The 20825-nt window shown below is 31.3% G+C and overlaps 1 protein-coding gene across 1 annotated transcript; it reads right to left on the bottom strand.

Annotated features, from left to right (window-relative positions):
- Positions 1-81: 81 nt before the first annotated feature.
- LOC148601942 (uncharacterized) lies at positions 82-20413 on the bottom strand. The gene is made up of 2 exons (XM_088554881.1): positions 20082-20413; positions 82-894 (listed from the first exon to the last, which is right to left on the bottom strand). Exons 1-2 carry the CDS (start codon positions 20190-20192, stop codon positions 691-693), a joined length of 315 nt encoding a protein of 104 aa, XP_088411007.1. The 5' UTR covers positions 20193-20413; the 3' UTR covers positions 82-690.
- Positions 20414-20825: the final 412 nt, after the last annotated feature.

The raw sequence follows: 20825 nt of genomic DNA, 5'->3' as shown, positions 1-20825 counted from the left end.
AGCTATTGTCCAGTTCATTTCCAGTATTTTAGTGTGAATTGATATTCTAACTGGTCTGACATCAAAGACAATAAGCCCATCTACCCTTGAGAAGTTGATCTTTATTAAAATAAAAACAAATCAATACTGTCAGATTCCATTAGCTGTTTAGTTCATATACAACTTCTGTATAATATAATTCTTGTAATCGAGTGATAAAACATGATGCTCATGAAAAAAATAACAAAATGGAATTTTGGAGGTCTTGTCCTCAATGACTTTATTCCAGAATTCAACATTGTTAAATGTTAAATCGAATGACAACTTTAATATAAAAAATGCAGTGAAGATAATTCCTTCCTAAATATTAATCTCAAACATAAGAAGTCATTTTGCCTTTAAACAGAAGTAAAATTAAATATATATATTGTTCATTGCGTTATACAATTTATTGTGTCAAATTTAAATTTCTACAGAGCATGGTTATTGATGTAAATGTAAAAGTATATCCCTGGAATATCCGTATTAGATGATTATTCTTATCACTTTTCCCTATATATAAAAATGTTCGCCATATACTCTTTGGGGATTCCTTTTTACAAAATTTTCACCGAACGTCTTTTCTCCCCAAATTTACAAGATTGTCTTTTTATGACTTCCTAATCCCAAAAACCACAGTTTTCACATGGTACTTTTTGTGGTTTGTCCTTTTCATTTGCGTTTTCGGTAACAAGCAACTACATTTACAAGACATTGAACATGGCTGCGTTTCTTGCTCCTGACGGTCTCTCGTTGGTCGTGTAGGATGTTTATTTGTTGTTCAATAAAAGCTTCTTGTTCCTCAAGCTGTTCTAACTGACTTTTGTAAAATACCTCTAGTACTGTCTTCATGAATGTGTAGTCCTCAGATCGACCCTAAAATGTCATCAAACGATTTTAAAAGTAAGACAAACAAATTAAATTGAAAAAAATATCTGCGGGCAAATCTTACTAATATATACCCCCAGTAATCATACGGTCAAAATATCAGTTAACTATGATCAGGGAGGACAAAACTGACTGGAGTTGTACGGACGGAAACCATGATTACCATAGTTGTTGCATAAAGTTCAACGTAGGAAGGTTTGGATTTTTTAAAGCAGAGATAACAAACAAATAATACAGTTATTCCCCTTTATTTTGAAGTTTCTAGTGCGTTCCATGTAACTTATTTAATTCTCGCCATTTCAATTATTACAAATCAACACGAGTTTGGATCGCATTTCTGACAGTGATAATTGATTGGAAATGAAATTCAGCATACACCATAGGTCTTTTATGGACACCCTGTATATTGATAGCAATCGTTTCCATATATCAATCATTCATTTCAAGAGATTATTGTTTACAAACATTATGTGTTAAGCAATGTAATGAGTTTTTAAAATATTAATTCAAATAACATAATATTAATAAAGCATTATACTCTATATAAATTAAGTTATACTCCGATGCATACACCTACACGTTCACACCTACCATATGTAACGGTGTCTCTCCAATTTGTTGTTTATATCGAACTATTTTGCTTTTAATTTGAAAAATAACATGGTGTAGATATTCGGCAATAAATTATAGTAAAACGAAAACAGAATGTTAAGAGATTTATTATATGTGACATCATGATCAATTATTCATTGTGATTCAAAACAATAAAAATGTATTAAATGCAGTTGAAATGAACGAACTAAAAAGAGTATGAACAAACAAATATAAAAATGTAACGCATTACCAAAGCTGAATGATGATATACAGTGTCTGTACCGTAAAAACACATAGAACTTAAACAACATTTTTAAACACACATGATGTGTATGAAACCGATCAAGAAACACGAAACTTTGAACTTTAGGATTTGTTCTCTTGGAAACACCATTTTGCACTATTAATATAATATACTTTTGTCATATATAAAACAAATGTTTTGCTTAATCTACCTTTTACATTTAAACCTGGGTGTACCAGAAAACACGATTGCCATTGAGTTTTGGTTTCTTGTTTGTTCTTTTCAGTATGCATTCTTATGTGTTTTAATCTGTCGGGCTTTGAGATGTGAATATAAATCTGAGCGTATTTAAATTATTTCATTTTATATATGAAATTGTTTTGATAGATCGACTAATTTATATCATTGTTGCAAATATTTTACTCTGTAAGAAACAGACATTTTGGAAATGGGACAGTGACGCTTTTTATGGTTTTAGGTAATTTACGTGTTAAATTGTGATGTTCATATTCAAATAAAAAGAAAGACTGTATATTTGGAATAACTTCAATGTCCGAGGCGCGTATTTTCAAATAATCCGGTTTGAACATGATTGAGATTACATTATTTTGTTTGTTTGTTTGTTTGTTTTTAAAGAATCGATCATTCTGGAAAATGATATCATGTTTACATTCTGAAAAATGATATCGTGTTTATGGGTATTGTACTTGCACTACTCCAACGTTCTTTCATTTTAATTTTATTGTGTAGCATAATACAACAATTAAACACACTTGGACATTTTATACCCATGTTGCAGAATGGCCATTGGTTCCTTGTCTGATTGGAGTATGATATAGAAACAAAACCTTTAAAATGCCAAAGTCGTTGGTACTTCACAATGAAACGAATTCATAACTTGTCACTTTCTAGGTCAACTAGCATTTAAAAAAAACAATTTTTTTTTAATGCAATTAAGTGTAAGTGTTTGTAAGAATCATGCAAAATGGGTAAAAATCATAATATGCATAAGAAAACCTCATCTATCTGACATTGTAAGGGTATTTTACAGAGTTATCTGTCCTTGAAATGTTCATTTTCAGTGCATTTCAATAAATTTGGAACTCAATGTACCAACATGATATGGGAAATATTGTCTCTTGACTTTGATGATACAAATAGCCAAATTACATTTTCAAAATGATCGGGTTTTTTTTTACAATGTTTCACTCACTGCCTAATTATTAGAGAGACTGACACTTGATGATATAAAATTCATATTTAAGTTCTAGTATAAATCTAAATGCAATTAATTTGTTGAATTGATTGGTAACGTTAACACAACCTAAAGTTTGAAATGCTGTCTGTTACTGCAAATAAATCAAGTGTTGTGTAACAAGTGATGAAATTATCATGTTCAACTCCATTGTATCCTACTTCGCGATTAAGTTGAGTCCTTTCCAATGAAAATATATTAAAAAATGTGGTCGTATATGAAAATTGATTTGTTAGTCTTACTCTTATTCTCAAGAGGAGTAATTTTTAACCATTGTAACGACTAAATGCGTATTTGACGAGGCCCTAGAGATATTGACAAATATGTGAAAACTTTTATCGAATGTCATGTAAAGAAAGTATAGCCTGTGTTAAATGAAGAAATGTATTCGCTCAAGTATTTTAAATTTAATATAGTCATATTACAAACGGCATTTCCCAGTCGGTAAATAAAAAAACGCGACTGCGTCTAATACAAGGGCATTATATATCCTTGCCCAATTAAAGAAATACGGAGACATAAAAACAACCGTCAAACAGGAAAAAAATGAAAAACACACATTCAACTGAATAATCCACTACAAAACTTAAAGAACACAAAAGTATTAGCGATTTATGATTTCTATCAAAACACCGAGTTGCTTTTGTCAAATATGGTCTTATTGAAGGTATGGTATTGAGACCATCAAACCTCACATATTTGAAAAGTAACGTTTCCGAACCAAACCACATTAATCTTTCTAAAAACCTGTCACAATATCTACTATGTCTAATATTGCTATTTGTTGAAGGGCAGCGAAGGTGAAAAGAAAACAAACACACACGGGGAAATGTAATATTGATTCTGACTCAAATTAGCAAAGATGCCAATCACATTCAGCATCATTTATCAATGTTTTAATTATTTTGTAACTTTAGTGTCATTTTTGCCTCGCCATTAAAAAAGATGCTTTGAACAATTTTAAAATATGCATCACATATCATTTTAAATATTTTTTTTATTGTAAAAGCATTAAATGTGTGTGTATCTTAAAACGTATATTTTGTATTTAGGGTTAATTTCACTTATCGTTTAAGTTAATCTTCGATAATGTTATAATCTCTTTTAATTGTCAGTTTTCTTTTATCTGATTCATCAGTTTCAATACTGACAATTTTTCTCTAGCAGCTACAAGTAAATAAAAACAAACACTTCAGTTTTGACACCAATGAGCATGTATAATGCTTAATGATTGCAGACATAATTTAAAATAACTACCATTAAATATACGTTTCATATGATCTAACAACTTTGTTCACTTTATTTTACTAAGTGAGAAATTGTAAACAGACGACTTGATATAATTGCTAAAACCAACGTTTAATTTTCTCTGAAGTTAATTTCTAATGCTTTTATAAATACATAATTTTAGGAAGAGAGATTTGAGAAATGGAAACATGCAAATGAAATTATTCATAATCACATTGTCTAGTTTTTTCCTGTGTTGATTCAATTTGCAGCATATATACGATAGAAGCTAAGAAGAGACACAAACAACATCAAATAGTTGACGGAAAATGAAGAACAGCTAATGGGGAAACGAGACATGGGAAGGCCCAAAGAAACCTGACGAAACATTATGATGAGTAAGTCAAATAGTATGGGAAAGACCACGGGTAAAATGGAGACTAACGCCACAAATCGTAATCGGTACATACTCGGCCAATCCCAACTATGGTCAACGAGATTGGCCGAAAAGTTGCGATTAGAAAGATCGAGGTACATTGAGTTCTCAGTTGAGTAACAGCCTAATGCGACTTCAGCCGATTTAGGAAGTACGAACCTACGATTCAATTGATAATGACTCTGCCTAAACAATAGCATGGGTTTTTTGGGTTTTTTTTAAGTGACTTAACATTTCAATTGCAATAGGATTATTCTTTAAATTCAACGAAGAAATACCACACAAATGCCTTGGTGAAAAAATGCAGATGGTAACATATAAGTAATAGAATTTCCGAGGAACAAATTTGTTCAATAATTAAAAATAATGCACTGCATCCTTTCAAAATCTCGATGGACCATTAGTTTTACGGAACTTAATCCGTACGTAGTTCATCAACTTTATTTTAATGAGTTTCTAAGAACGTAGATTTGTCAAGATTTCGTCGAGAAGATAAATTACCTTTGTTGTAGGAGGTTTTGTTTTACAATGTCACGCTACTACACTCTATGCGTTATGTAAATGGTGTTGTTTTATTTGATTTTGTGCTATCCTATATTTTGTTTGATACTTCACTGCGGGTGAAAGTGTCAGTTAAGGTTCCAAGATAAATATCAACGTGGGTAGAAGATACGATAAAAAATGGCTGTAGATTATGTTAGTAAAATTAGTTCCCAGAATTCTCTTGACATTTACTTGAATAAATGTGTCGGTTGAATAATTCACAAAAATGATTGTCATGAACATTTACAAACTAAGTAATAACATAAAGGTTACGTTTGTTAGAATACTCGAAAATGTTATATAAGTCCCATTAAAACATTGTGACTTCCGATTCGTTGACAAATTTTCCGAACTCTACTGTTTTCTTTTCTTGGACGGGGGGGGGGGGTAATTTGATATTAAGGATACTACAGACACTATGATGTTTTAAACCAACTTTTAGAGATCGATTAAAACGGAAAACTCATTATTACTGTATGACAATGTTTTGGTTTTTCATATCACAACGCTTACGTTATGACAAAGCTTTATGAAACTAAGCAGACTTTTTGTACCGTGCTAGACTGCTTACAATAAGGTTTCTCGAAAAGGATTATGTTGCTTCAAGATTAAAATCATCACTAAAAAGGTGTATGGTCGTCATCATAAACTCATTGATCATTATGTGGTATTAATCTGCACCATGAGAAATAATTTGTACACCATAGTTTTCCTGTCTCTAGTATTCCCTGGACGTGACATTTTATAAACAAATTGGTGTGTGTTTCTAGAAACAGGACAATTATCCCACAGGAGAACCTGTTCCATGTCTCCAGTTTTGATTGGAGTTTTTCATTTTCCTTTTTTTATATTATTTAGTTATGTCATGTTCTTAGTTGCGTGTGTCTATTTTACCTGTCAAGTTATTATCCTTGTATTATATTGTTTACCGTTCCAATCTTGGTTTTTACTGTTTAAAGTCAATCGAGAGATTACTTAAATTTGTATTAGACGCATTTTTTTTTAAGCGTTCTCTTTATAATACCAAAATCGTAGTGTACACGTTAAATACCAGTGAAAGTTGTGATCTACAAAATTATAAAAAATGTTTTATTCAATTTAACCAAATATTTTGGAGTAATGGTGAACAATTTTAACTTGTCTCTACCTCTACCTAGCAAAGAAAAAATATATATATATATATTGGGAGTCTGACGCAAATGCATTTTAAATAAGTACATATGTATGTTTCGTCTGCCAAAAATTCCCGATAGTCCCATTGTTAATTTTCAATCTGTAATCGTACTGTAGATATTAGATAACAGAAGATAAATTGCTATAGATATTCTTGCTTTGTTAAACGTAACGTTATAAGGACTGGCATAATTTTGCAAACGATGTCGTTTTTAGGAACTACATTACTCATAAAACTCATTTTATACATGTTAGAGAAACGTTCTGACGTGCACGTGCAACTGAAACAACATTGTGGTTTTGTTATATATTTTAAGGTCGGGTCATAAATTATTCCTTATACCGCAAGTAGCCTGTTACTGATGATAGTGAGGCATTTTTGTAAACTATACATTAAAACATTGATATAGAACTTCTCATTGCTAGGCTTCCGTTTCGATAGTTTCGGATTTAAGTACCTCTAATTATTTATTACTTGATAAATAATTGTGTTTATAGTTTTATTGCTGCTAATGAAAGATTAATTCATGAAACCTGTGTACAGCACAACGTATACTTTGATTGATATTTTGATATTTATATTCATTTGATTTAGAAATAAAATGATTCATTTTGAGTTTATATCAGATAAAACCAACATGCATACAATTGTCATGATTCCCCATATGCCTAAAATTTGTAATGAATCCCTTGATACTATTTTTAAACTTATTGTAAAAAAGACAATTTCACACAAACCAACTATTGTTAGATTGATTTATATCGAATGAATTAACTATAGTTAAGCAGTCATTATTCACCAATGCCCTTAAACGAATTACAAACTGATTATAAAGACTGATAGCGCTAGTTTATATCCCTATTTCATCCATATTTAAAGTCAGTTATCTAATCTATGTCAGAGCAGTGTAAAATAACTATCGGATTCCTCGACAAATAGTCTACTCTTCACAGCATTGTGTGTGAAATAGTAATATCTAACGTATATTTATAAAAGAGCACAGAGTAATCACGGGAACCAAGGTTATAGCGGTAATCAGAACATGAACTAAGACAAATTGTAAAATTTAGCATCAAATGATTGATAAATATTGGTTTAGGCGTAACAGTTTGCTCTTACTATTTTGTAAACTTTGGTCCGATTTTCTAATACAAGCTTATCATTTTATATCAGGCATACTCAAATATTTGGGCGATACTGAGTTTAACTCAGTTCTCGAAGCTATAAAGTGCCAACTTGTTGTGTGAGTCTTACATCATGTTTGGAGCTAGAAATGTCCTCTTGTTGTGTGACTACTACTCCAAGTTCTAACCTAGTCAGTGCTCACTTGTTGCATGAGTCCTGTTCCACCCCTCATATAATAATGGCAAGATGATAGACAATTTATCACCTGCTTGTCACAATCCTTAAACATTTAGAGATTATTGACTATTCACATTATATTTTTTAACTGGCAAAAGTTGCGTTTTAAGATGGAAATGGAGGTTGGTAAAACAATAAATACATATTTATTTATATTTCAAACTATCGTCTTGATTTATTGTATCTACCAGAAATTGTCTAAGTTTACCGAACAAAGCCATTCTTCTCAAAACATACGTGACTATGACAATGGTTTATAATTAATTCATACAGGAACCATAAAACAAAACAGCTTAACTTTGATCTGAGTTTTGTTTCAGTTTTCTTTTACATGTGCCATTCCTTGTACAGGAAATTTTGAATATATCTTTGTTCATTGCATGTTCTGCATCTGAAACTGTTTTTGAATCATTCACATTCTTCTTTTCAAAATATTTGTTTCTTGTCATTCAACTTAATTTGTTTAACAATATCGTCTTAGGTAGAAATTGATTTCAAACATGCATATATTTGCATGATATTGTACACTTATAAATTTTAATTAATAATATTAAACGTATTCATGCGTCCTTCGGAGGTTGGATGTCGGGCGGATGTCCTGTTTAGTATATATGTCGTTGTAGGAAGATTTTAGGAAAATATCTAGGTTATGAATTTCACATTAACTTCTGTAAGAAGTGGAGTGTTTAAATGATACTCTGTCAAGTGTCTCAGTTGTGGGAGGAAGTACTTTCCGGTCTGATGTTAATAACTAATGTTTATTTGTTTTTAGTTAAGGACCGAAGTATCGGACTTCCCGTTTGATTTGCAATATAGGACGAAAGTTACCTAACATAGAAAAAGACAGTTTAATATTATAAGGAAGCCTTTTACTTATAGCTTTAACGAAAAGCAATTTGCCATGAGCATATTAATCAGTGTCATAAACTGTAAGGACAATAGAACATTACCAGAGTACCACAGGTCAACAAACCATATAGTCGTTAATCCAGGTAATAATAAAGATAAATACTCTGGTCACAAGATTTGAATTATCTTCCAAAAACATTAAACATGAGAAAAATGACGTTAAGTGATCAACTACTGTACTGTTTCAGATATAACTACCTTCAACAATACATTTGGTTCTGTTTTGTTAAGGCTACTTTCGTATAATGTTCATATATTAATTTAACAGAATCTTTAAATAATACCTGCCTGTTTGAATCCCTTTGTGAGATAATTTTGACTGGTTATTGTTTTATAACAAGGTATACAGGATTATGGATATTTTATAGCACAAAAACTGAGCTGTTTATTATTAGTAAACGCAACTTTCGATGACACATTTTGCACCCTGAAAGATAATAACCGAAACAAAACTGCGCAAAAGGTTAACACGAATCTGCATGTTTTGCTTGCTAAATCCTTATTCACACAAACACAAGTGGAAAGTTGTAAACTATATATGTCTAATTTCAAATTGTGAAGAATATTGAGAAACCAATATACATTTGTAAATAGTAAGGTTATATAATTTGACAATTGCTCTAGCAATTATATGATGAATGTATCACTTATTACATTTTTAAGAACTAGGAAGAGCTCAAATTACTTATAAATTAAAATAATTTGAAAAAGTAATTTTCTGGTTTTCAATGCTCTATGCGGTATGTTAAAGCATGCAATACCTGTCAGCAATACTTTTCTGATCGTGGAAAATTCTTATCTAAAACTCCCCATGAAATTTGTCATACCTTTATAGGCTTCTATACATCAACACACCACAGTGAAGGTTAACAAACCTTAAGAGATAAACATTAAACAGGATACGATTGGATTTTTTTTTCTAATTCCATGTTGGTTAAAGAATAATATAACTTTACGAGAAATGTCAGCATGCTCTTTTGAAGGGTCTTTTTGAAATTCTATCCGCTAAGAAATATGTAACCATGCATGTTAAAAACTTTAACGCATTTACATAAATAGCATAAAAAATTAAGCAATAGTTGTAAGATAACACATACATGTTGCTTACAATGGAAATTGATAGACATTGTCACACAATATCAAGACACGAATGTTAGGGAAGTAATTGAAAGTGTCGTATACAACAACTGTCCAGAGATTGAAATATTGAATTCATGATTCCTGTGTCTGTATGAAGACATACTTGCATTCCATTCATGATTTCGTTTAGACAGTTTCGCTATATCGAATATGTACGAAAAACATCACATAAGAAGCAGACTGGGTTAGGAAAAAAAGGTATCTTTGTCTCCTGCTTTCTTATTGAAATTGTTTAAAGGTAATTGAAATAAAGCCATGCAATTTGATGTACATGTACATGCTGTAAAGATTTCATAGTTTTCTTAGTAACATATTTTAACTAAAAGCACAGACTATCCCCAAAACAAGGACCAGGAAAGTAAAACATTTTCTCAGATACCATTCCTTTGTGTTGGTATAGTTTGGGGGTTTCAGGGACATAACGCGTTTATTTAGTCAAAACTCAGAAATGCAAGCCTCCCAAATTCATGGGGTGAACTTATTTGCCCCGGCAGGGTTGCCACGTGCACCCGCCATGATGAATTTAAGTTCGTGTCCGAAATCAAATGCTTTCTTCTGGTCATTATGTATTCACGATTGCCGTTAAAGTAACACTACCTTGGCTCCGATTGAAAAAGTCAAGGTCAGTGTCGTCAATAAATTGCTTCTTCGAAAAATTATTTCGAAATAACTCTTGAATAAAATGTCAGAAACCTTTTGGGAAATTAGTTGTCATCGTCAATGATATTGCTGGGGGGTCTCAAGGGGCGTGTCGCTGTCATTCAGGTTCAGAATTGAATGACCTCAACTTTTTCATAACACCCTTGCTTTATACGCATAGAGAGTTACTACTGCAGATATCACTATAATTGGTATGTGATTCAGAATAGTTTCGATTCTTTCTTCTTTCAAAAATGTATTGTAAGGAAAATAGATTTTTGCAGTTGTTTTGCATATCAACTGTATCTTATTAACGACTCGCTTCTTATCTATATATGTTTAAAAGAATAGGCGGGGAAGTCTGTTAAATCTATCTGATTGATATGACAAAACCTTTTTACAGGTTAGACAAATAAACAGATAAAAAATACAACGAAACCATGGCAGATAAAGGAGATCACTAACATGCATTCATTTGACCAGTATGGAACAATTACGGTGTATCCATCTGCGCAATGAAAACAGATTTGTTCAACGTGTCATAGTTTTCCTTTCCTCTTTCGTTTACCCCGGACTTGACTTTTTATTAGCAACTCGGCGGGTGTTTCTAGAAAAGCGGAGTACGCTTACCCTACCAGTGCACCTTGTTCATGCTCCAAATTTTCAGTGGTCCGAGTTGCTCATTTGCTTTTGTTACTTAGTATATATGTAGTTACATTAAGTTCTTTGTTGTGTATGTCTGTTTTCCGTGTCTGATCTTTGTCCCTGGATTACATTCTTTTGATTACCCTATAACAATGGTTCCTTTGATTATTCTTTTGTTAAGAAAGTAAACCTAGGGTAAGGGACATTTACTCTTGAAATCAGTGATATGTTTGTATCATATTGAATTTCACCAAAGCCTTTCAAGCTTTCATTCAATTTGAAACAGAATGAAATCAATCCCAGTTACTTTGATGCTTATATGTTATTGATGTAAAATGCTGAATACAAACGTCCCAATGATTTGCAAGAGTTGTGTCCCTTATCCTAGGTCTAAATCCCTATGGGATAATTAAGGTAACTATGGTTCAAACGATAATCAAATCAAAAATATCCAAAGGATGAACTTGTAGTACACAACACAGAACATGGGATAATCAAAAGGACAAAAAAAGTTAAAACAAACATAGATACAAAATTAAATGAGCCACCCTTACTCAACTAGAATTTGGAAGCAAAGGCTAAATGAACCTGGAGGGTATTGGTCGACTACTCACCTGGAAACACACATCCAGTGTTTATATAAAATGTCATATCTGGGCGAACGAAAGAGGAGAGTAAAACTATGACACACTGATCTAATCAGCTCTTATGGTGCTGATGGGTACATCCAAACGATAGTGAATGAGGAAGATTTCTAACATCTGAGCAGGTTATTCAGAATAAGCTTGTTCGCAGAGCACTTTATACAATGTGTAAACTTATTCATATAAGTTTTTTTTCGTATTACATGCTCAGGAATTCTGCCGTAAACAGACCGATCAGCGTTTATGACGCCCCAGCACCAAAGCTGGTTATACGAATTTATGCATTATATTAGACAAAGAAAGAAACTAAAGCATTTCCGCAAGCTGTCATATTACTCTACTTGTCAACCCCGATTAGGAATTTAGAAGTAGAACGGTATTAATTCTCTTTATTTTTAATTATTTTTAAAGTTATTTAAAGGTTTTGATTTGATTTGTTTTCTTTTTTTAAATTATGTATATGTGTATTTAGCAACAATTGAGCTGATACACTAACCCCGATGAATATCTGACTAGTACAGAAAAAGAATAAATTTTAAAAGTTTTCATGAACGTAGTTCCAATATTTGTTGTGAAAAAATTTAACTGATGTCGCCTTTAAGTAAATCAGTACGTCAAGAGTGTGTCTGTTGAGCTTAAGCTAGGGATTGTACCTACACATCAGTGTCTTCCTTGTATACGTACATCTATCAATTATCCTGTACAACCTAATTCTGGTAACAAAAACGGAAAAAAAAACAAGATAACAATGTAATTGAATGAAAATAGAATTAAACGCCGTATGGAACAAAGTTGAGTAGAAAGTGAGACGGGAAACGCATGAAGGCTTTCAATGTAACGTTTTGTTTGCTTCAGAAGCTCGACAAGTTACCCACTGTCTCCACTTCACGCGGTATTATTTCATTTATTTTCCACTCGCCAAAAATATATAAAGAACTGTTGTATCAGTTTCATACTTTAATATGTTTATATAAGCATGTCGAGGGTTTCGTGTAATTCATATAGATTACACTTTGTATTTTTCTTAAAATTATTAAACTCCTTAAGATATAAAATAGTAACACTTGTAAAAGTAATATTCATTTTAACCACGTAAGATCATGTATGTCGGAACAGTGACCTTAACACTCTCTAGGAAAGGCATAAGAACAAGTGAATGGCAAATAGTTTAAGGTAAACTGATGCCATAAGATTTTTTAATTTTTTTTAGAATAAACTTTCTTCTTGTACGTGTTAGAAAAAAAAACTGTACTCTTATACAAAAGGTAATAAACCATAAAAAAGGGAAAATCTTTTAAATTCGAAATGCCAAGCGTAAATGATGAATTTTAACATTAAAAAGTCCCTCTTTAAAGTAATATGTATACGCATGCCTGTAATACACATTCATCAAACTTGACCGCCTACAAAAACGAATCTGAATAAACATAATTGTTGGTTACACTTTCTATCATTTTAAACCAAAATGCACCGATGTTGCACGTTTATGTTGACAAAGCTGTTTCCTCATTTGCATACGGAGTAGTAATGCTCTGAAGCAGAATGATGTATCAACATTACAGTCGGCAAAATAGAATTATTTAATTACTCCTTAATTATTTCGGAAGGCTTTGATCATACTCCCTTATCCTATTAAACATTCAAACACATTGATAGAAACATGAATTAGATATGTGTAAATACTTTATGCATATTTAACCCCAAAGAGAAATCAGCGCTAATGAAGGACGTTATTTACATAAGAGCACAAGGCACAAACTTAATAATAGAGATGTAATCCTTTTGAAAAACTTTTCAACAGTTATTTCCTTAGAAATGCATTCAATTTGGTGATTTGTAGCGAGTTTTTGTCATTGATTGAAAAGGATTAGGTTTTGACGGGAAATTCAAGGATATTGCTTTAATCTTGTTGCGGAAATGAATAATAACCTGGCATTTGAAAAAATTATCAACAGTTGTATTACTAGTATACTGGGTAGTATTTAAGGAATGACAGCTTTATTTTATTTATTTACTTTTTGCTCTATGAAGTAATAACCTAAGGCACGTGGTGCATACCAAATAACCTCAGTAGCAAGTAACTTTTCAAGTGTGCAACCACGGACATCGAGGTTTTTTTTCAAAAAGACCGAAAACATATAACAGCCATTCCTAATAATTCAATTTTGGTATTAAAATTGACTAACACTATTCCTTAGAATATGATTCGTTTTAGTATTAAATTGTGGTACAGCGTACAATAAAGTGAACTTCACAAGTAAATTAAACAAATAGAAATGGAAGCTAAAATTTGTTTTAAATCAATTTATAAGTACAATCGCTAACGATCAGAGTAGTAGACTTAACACTTTGGCAATCAACACTATTGACTAGTCAATGTTTAAAGCCTTTGAGAAATCTATTACATGCATATGACAAATCACCATTGTTTCAAACTAAATTAAGTTACAATACAAATATAATTTTGCATTTTAACATGAATATTTCAAATGTACCTTTATTTAATTTAAGTAGCAGTCTTTGCAAGAATCATGCAAATTCTATAATATGTGATACACCATTAAAAAAGATACACATTTTTATTTTTGTTAATAAGTTGTTTTGTGGGTCTATATGATAAAATGTATTATCATTCATTCCAATCTGTCTGCTCATAGGAGATAATCCGTATTGAAAATCCAACAGTTTCTCTTGTAATTTAGTGTCTTTTACAGAGTTATCTCCCTTAATTTTGAATTCTACAGTACATTCTATATAATTTTTATCTCCTAAGAAGACTGGTTATATTAAAAGCTACATGTTAATTTCTGTTACTATAACATTTTAAACAAAATATCAAAAATAAAAATATGTAGACTTTCCAAACATGAGTCACATTTTGCATAATTTTTACCAGGAGGGCTACTTGAAGTTTAGTCTAGCAATGAAACAAATGTCATGCTTAGAGAGTGATACAATAATTTTATGTTGAGGTTGTAGATCTATATTGCTTATTTAGAGTGATGATATTGAGTGCTTTGGTTAATGAAGAAATAATACCGAAAGTGCAACAAGGGTAAACCTGTTTCCACCAAAACGAGATAACCAAACCTAACACACAACGAAGAACTAATTATAGGAAACAAAAGAACGAAAAAGTACATACTGTAAACAGAGGGATTTTGCGCCGTCTTGTATTCATGACTGTTTAATTTTTGCATCACAGGACTTACCGCAAATCAGCAAACATTTCACGGTTTACAGAAAAAAAAACAAATAGCATAAACCAAACTAAAACATTGAATGGAATTGATTTCTGATGAAAGATATAATTTCAAAAAGAATCCGTGTGTAATCGAATGAGTAATCAAGGGAACCAAGGTTATAGCGGTAATGAAAAGAATGTATTCCAGGGAGAAAGACCATACATGTAAAACAGACATACACAACAAAGAACATAAAGTAACTAAAATCATACATACAAAGTAACAAAAGTAAATGAGCAACTCGGACTCCACTAAAAACTAGGAGCATGGACCAGGTGCACCAGTGGGGTAAGCGTCCTCTGCTTTTCTAGAAACACCCGCCGAGTTGCTCATAAAAAGTTAAGTCCGGGGTAGACAAACGAGGAAAGGAAAATACCTTTTATTCATTTCCAGCAATACGCTACCTTGACAATTGGACAATATGAGTAATAAACCATATTCTTAGAAGGAAACGACGACTTTCATGTATTTATTATACAATACAAGACACCATATCATTACCCTAGCCAATTTTAAAGACAATGGGAAAATACTATAGACGTACAAATTATTTAACGTGAAATTTATCGAAAAAGACCTTGAAGTTGATGTGATGTAAGAGTTCCACGTGGAATAAAAGGAGGCTAGACAGAAAATCATCTATTGTAAATTTTACATAGAAACCATTTAACAAAGATACTTTCGGTGAGCTTGATACTAGACAATGTTTAGTTATTTACTCTTTATATGATATATAACAAAGGATTTGCTCGTTTAGTTTTTTGCTATTGGAAGCTGATGAATTATATCAGATATAAGGGGATATGATGAACTTATTAGATCGTAAAACTGAGTTTGATTCTATTTTATCGCATTTTTGTCATCATCGCTATAATACGGGCTTCCTAAGGCATGAATGTTGGGCACTTAATGAGCTTCCCTTTCCGCAAGGAATACGCTAATAGCATAGAATGTATTTTCTATGTAAATATTAATTGTGTTCACACAACTTTGAAAACAAATACTCCATTGAAAATTGATATTGAATGAGACAATTGAGAACGATAGTTCTATAGTTAATGAAGGTTGCTGAAAAAGATGTTATTTTGCAAGAAAGAATTAAATCGTTATAAACATGCTTATATATGCTTGTAAAATTTCTTACACTAAGAAAATAAATATGATAATTCAGAAGTCGTGATAGAGGTAGTGTTGGGTTTTACTCTACTTTAGGAAGGGGTTTCATGTAGATGGTCCAGTTGTGGTCGTTAAGGATTTACTGATATGTTTTGCAGTTTTCGGTGTTCAAGTGGTCAACTTTTTTCGAAAACTTCGTTGGTAGATCGTTCCACAACCATGATTATTATTTACTCCACAAATAATATTTTATAATGATTATATCTATTTTTAATGTAAAATAATCTTTAAAGACAACAACGCTAGTCGCAGAGTGCCACAATCAAAATGATTGATATTGCTATCAAGTATTAGTTTATTTGGTCATTAAATTATATTTGACATACTGATATTATTGAAAATTACTTTTTTAAAGTATCAATGTCACGTAATGCAGAATTGTACTTGGATATGATATTTCTTCTGGGGATTGAGGTACAGTGAACTAGTGAAAAATAAAAAAAATTAAAATACGATAAGCTGTTCTATTGAAGTTACGTCATTTTGGTAAATATCATGAATTCTCCTACCATAGATACAAACCACAGAACAGAAATAAGATGAAAAGCTTTAGCGATAATACATCTTTTATGGAAATCAAATTTTACTGTTATTATATATATTTTTTAATCTGATATTTACAATCTAAATTAAAGTATGCATAGTATTTCATATCATGAGCACCATATTGACAGAAAATGAATTCATATAATTATATATGTTTATTTCACTTGAGAAACGCTCTGATACCAAATCCATAATAAACATTATTTTTTGTACTTTCATCATCTTAACAAATCGTTTTGCCCTTACGCAATAGAAAATGAACTTATATGTCAAGCTGTGAATAAAGGTGCCTGAAAATGGATTATGAGACTAATTATAAGCCTAATTATAAAACTCAACACCAGACTTAGGAGAGGGTTTCGTGTAAAATGGCATGTTTGTCTTACTTACACTGAAACAAGCATATACCAAAATAATTGATCTTTGAACTTATAAAAGTACAAATAGGCTTAACCCTTTTTGCATTTACTCTAATCTTTCTTCCTTTTAACCACTATAACAGATACATTCAAATCTGAAGAAAAGCCGTCAGTTCAGTTTATAACAGTTCCACTGTGTATGTTATGTAAGTGCTTGGTTTACTTAACTACTCCCACCAGTGTTAAATATTTAATATCAAACATACTACCGACTATAACATAATTGCATTTAAAAAAGTATTAATCAAATTCTATGAGAGTAGACACAAGAATAAGTTAATACAATTAAGTATCATTCGTACAAAGAATAAGGCAGTGTGAGAAGCCCACTGGGTCAGAAAAACCGATCACATTGTGTTATTTTGCTATTTTGAAATTTGTAATATTAAGGTTAAAGCATCTGCAATATCTATTTTGTCAGATATATTTCGGATTTCACTTGATTATAGATCGGATTATTTTTCGGTAATTTAGTTGTTACTTAATGTTTTATCTTACGTAACTATTGTTTGTTACTTAACATTTTGCATATTATATTACATCAAACTCACTCATTTCCAAACATAATTTTTTAAGCGTTTTATAATATTATATAGTAGAAAGCTGCTATAATACACTGGAAGCTGTATGAAGGAATTATGTTTTCTCTTCATCCCTCCGGAGTGGTATAAAACATTGTGTTCTACTCGCCTATCTTTGCTCTTTTTCTCAATTTTGGTGGATATCAAAAAGAAAACAAAGTCGATGTTAAATGTGAAAAGAGAAACTTAATTATTATTTCGTGTAAAACTACAATTCAGAGGTAGATCTCACAAAAGTTTTAAGTGTAAAATTAATCGTCAACTATGACGTCATGGAAAGGAAACGAAATACAAATATAAATAAAGAAAATGAAGGTCACCTTGTCTTTAAAGTTTTGGTCGTCAGTCTTCACTTTTAATAACTCTTTGCTCCTAACAAAGGTCGTTAGGCCCAAAATTTCGTCATCATTTTCTTTATTTCTATGCCATTTCATTTGAATTTTATTTGTACTTTTACCTCTTAAATATGGTTGTTCACTTATTTATTATTTGTATTTTACGCGAAATGATCCACCACACAACATATATTATTTTTATAATAAAGAAAAATAGCAGTGTGATGTTAAAGCTTATGATGAATCCAATACTTATTAATTGTTTTGAAATTAGCCTGGCACGGAAATGTCGTTTTACTCTGGATGTAGCATGATATTCTATTTTTTTTTTCACATTTAATGGCTGTTTCTGAATGGTGTTATATGAGTATATTACTCGACTAACGCAAGATGTTTGCTTGATATAACATGACCACTTCATGTTGGTGTGGCCTAAATGCATATATAGTTCCAACAAAACGAATTTGGTCTTTAACGTTGGAATGTCGTGAATCACTAAATACTTTTAGATATAGATAACTAAAAATGATAGCACAGGGATATTACAACACATTTAGGAATATGGCAAGTGGATAGTTACTTTACTTTCATGTTGTTGGTTATAGCTTGGCAGATTTTTTTCGTCTGGTGATCAAATTACCACGGTAACAGTATGATATTTTCCATATTGCGTTGCAGTTTTGATGTTTCTTAATACAAATTAATACCAAGTGCTTAAAAGGAAATATTCTGTGAGTTAATTATAAGCACAATATAATAAACTTACATTATATACTTTTATATTGAATAACGCAGTTTGTTAGCGTTTCACAGATATTTCGAAAAATGATATAATTAGTCATGTATTCTTACTGATATCAGTATGGTTATACGCTTCTTCAATGATTTGGAAGTTTTGGTAAACAGTATATCTAAGTGATTTTCAGATAAACCATGATATTGCAAAGATAAATTTGTTGGTAATGTGCATAATATGGCTTACTAAACCAGGCCGTATTAGGTATTACAGAATCGATAATCACACTATTCATTTCCGTGACAATTAAATTTTACAGTAATGTAAACCGCATACATTAAAGCATTATGATTTAATATGCTTTGACTTTACACGCAAATTGAAGAAGCTCTGTATTTAGTTGCTTATAATGGAAATCTCTAAGATATATTTATGTTACACATTATCAAATTTCAATTAAGAAATCCCCGTTTAACTACATTACAGGTTAATTTAACGCTAAATATCCGCAAGTAAGGATAAAAAATTCATAGCGCCACGCGTGACCGGTAGTAATCGGAACTCTTTCATTAATCCTGCTCTCATGTCAACACATCACTTAATAGTAATAAGAGATAAATAATGTGTCGATTTCAGGAGTGAATGACCAACTATAATTTGATTACACTTTGTAATAAAATAAACATTTAACCATCTGCTTCGTAGCTTTGGTTTCATGATGAAGGTTTAAACTTGGTTTGGACTGTTTAAATTGTTTATATACGAAACAATAAGAAAAAAAACAAAAACTAAACTAAACAAACAAGAATAAATTTTTCAGTTTTATAACATTCTACTGTTGATATAGGTTCTTTTCAGATTGTTCAAGAATTTTAAGATACTTTGCTTTTAAATCAATTGAAAAACTACTTAAAACAATAATTTAACTAGCAAAATATTTGTGTAGGCTTTGTTATTTATTAGCATAACGTCGCTTGTAATTCAGACAACCGTTTGAATAAACTCGAATATTAACACACATTTCATAAGATTTCAATTATTTTATTTGAAAAGCTGGCGAGATGAAAATGCTGTAATAACTCATGTTTCCTTATTGTTTTCCTAAGTTAAAAAATATAAACACACACACACACACACACACACACACAATAAATCATTTCTGAAGTCAAAAGTTTATTCCTATCTCTTATTAGCGCTGACAGCTTGCAAACATAACTTTGATAAAAAGAACCACGTCTCTCATTTGATAGTTCACACGACGTTAGTTAAGCTTTTAAAATTACGATATTTTCAAAAAAAAGACAAAACATTTAATTACTACTTACTGTTGATAACGATTTGTCCCCCACGTCCATTTGTGCTTCTATTGATATAAACATTATCACTACTATTGTGAAAAATGTTACAAAACTTGATAATTTTTTGCAACAATTCATTTTCAAAGTGTCTTTATCAGTTTCACTTCTTCTGTAAAAATATATATCTTGTCTTGGATTTTATTGAATTGACTACGATAAGAGTTAGCAGAGACGGTGAATAAAGTTAAGTTATATATTGGTCCGGTCCGCCCACTTGGCATAGATTAAAACTAACGCAATCGTTTGTCAATAAAACAGTGATTCGTAAAAAGATACAAGGCAATTCCTTTGCTCCTTCTCGTAACTTTGATATGATTGGCTGTTTCTGATCTACGCGATTTGTGCTCTTCACTGCAATTATAGAGGAGTCACTTTTCTATTAAGATGAAATTGACACTACTTTGACACAATTATGGAGATTGTTCGTTTCTATCCCGCTGTTGTGTTACCCTATTCGATTACAATCAGGTCTTATGAGTGATGCATATGATTGGCGGATTATGGGATAAGTCCAATCTTTAATTAGTTTACAACATGGCTCGCTGGTCGAATTACCATAATATTTAAGACAGATGACGTATCAAACATTCATTGAAAAATGAACTAATATTTACTTAGGCGCTTTAATTTCATCTTGACATCTATAGATCTCACTTTGTTTGTACAATGTGCTCTTCTTTGATATAATCAAGCTTTTTTCATTTATATAAT

This window comes from Perna viridis, chromosome 12 (genome assembly GCF_037379345.1).
Source record: "Perna viridis isolate PV_CMFRI_1.1 ecotype Kerala chromosome 12, ASM3737934v1, whole genome shotgun sequence".
NCBI classification, from domain to species: Eukaryota; Metazoa; Mollusca; class Bivalvia; order Mytilida; family Mytilidae; genus Perna; species Perna viridis.
Note: the sequence above shows the minus strand (reverse complement) of the source record. Positions and strands in the feature narration are given on the sequence as shown.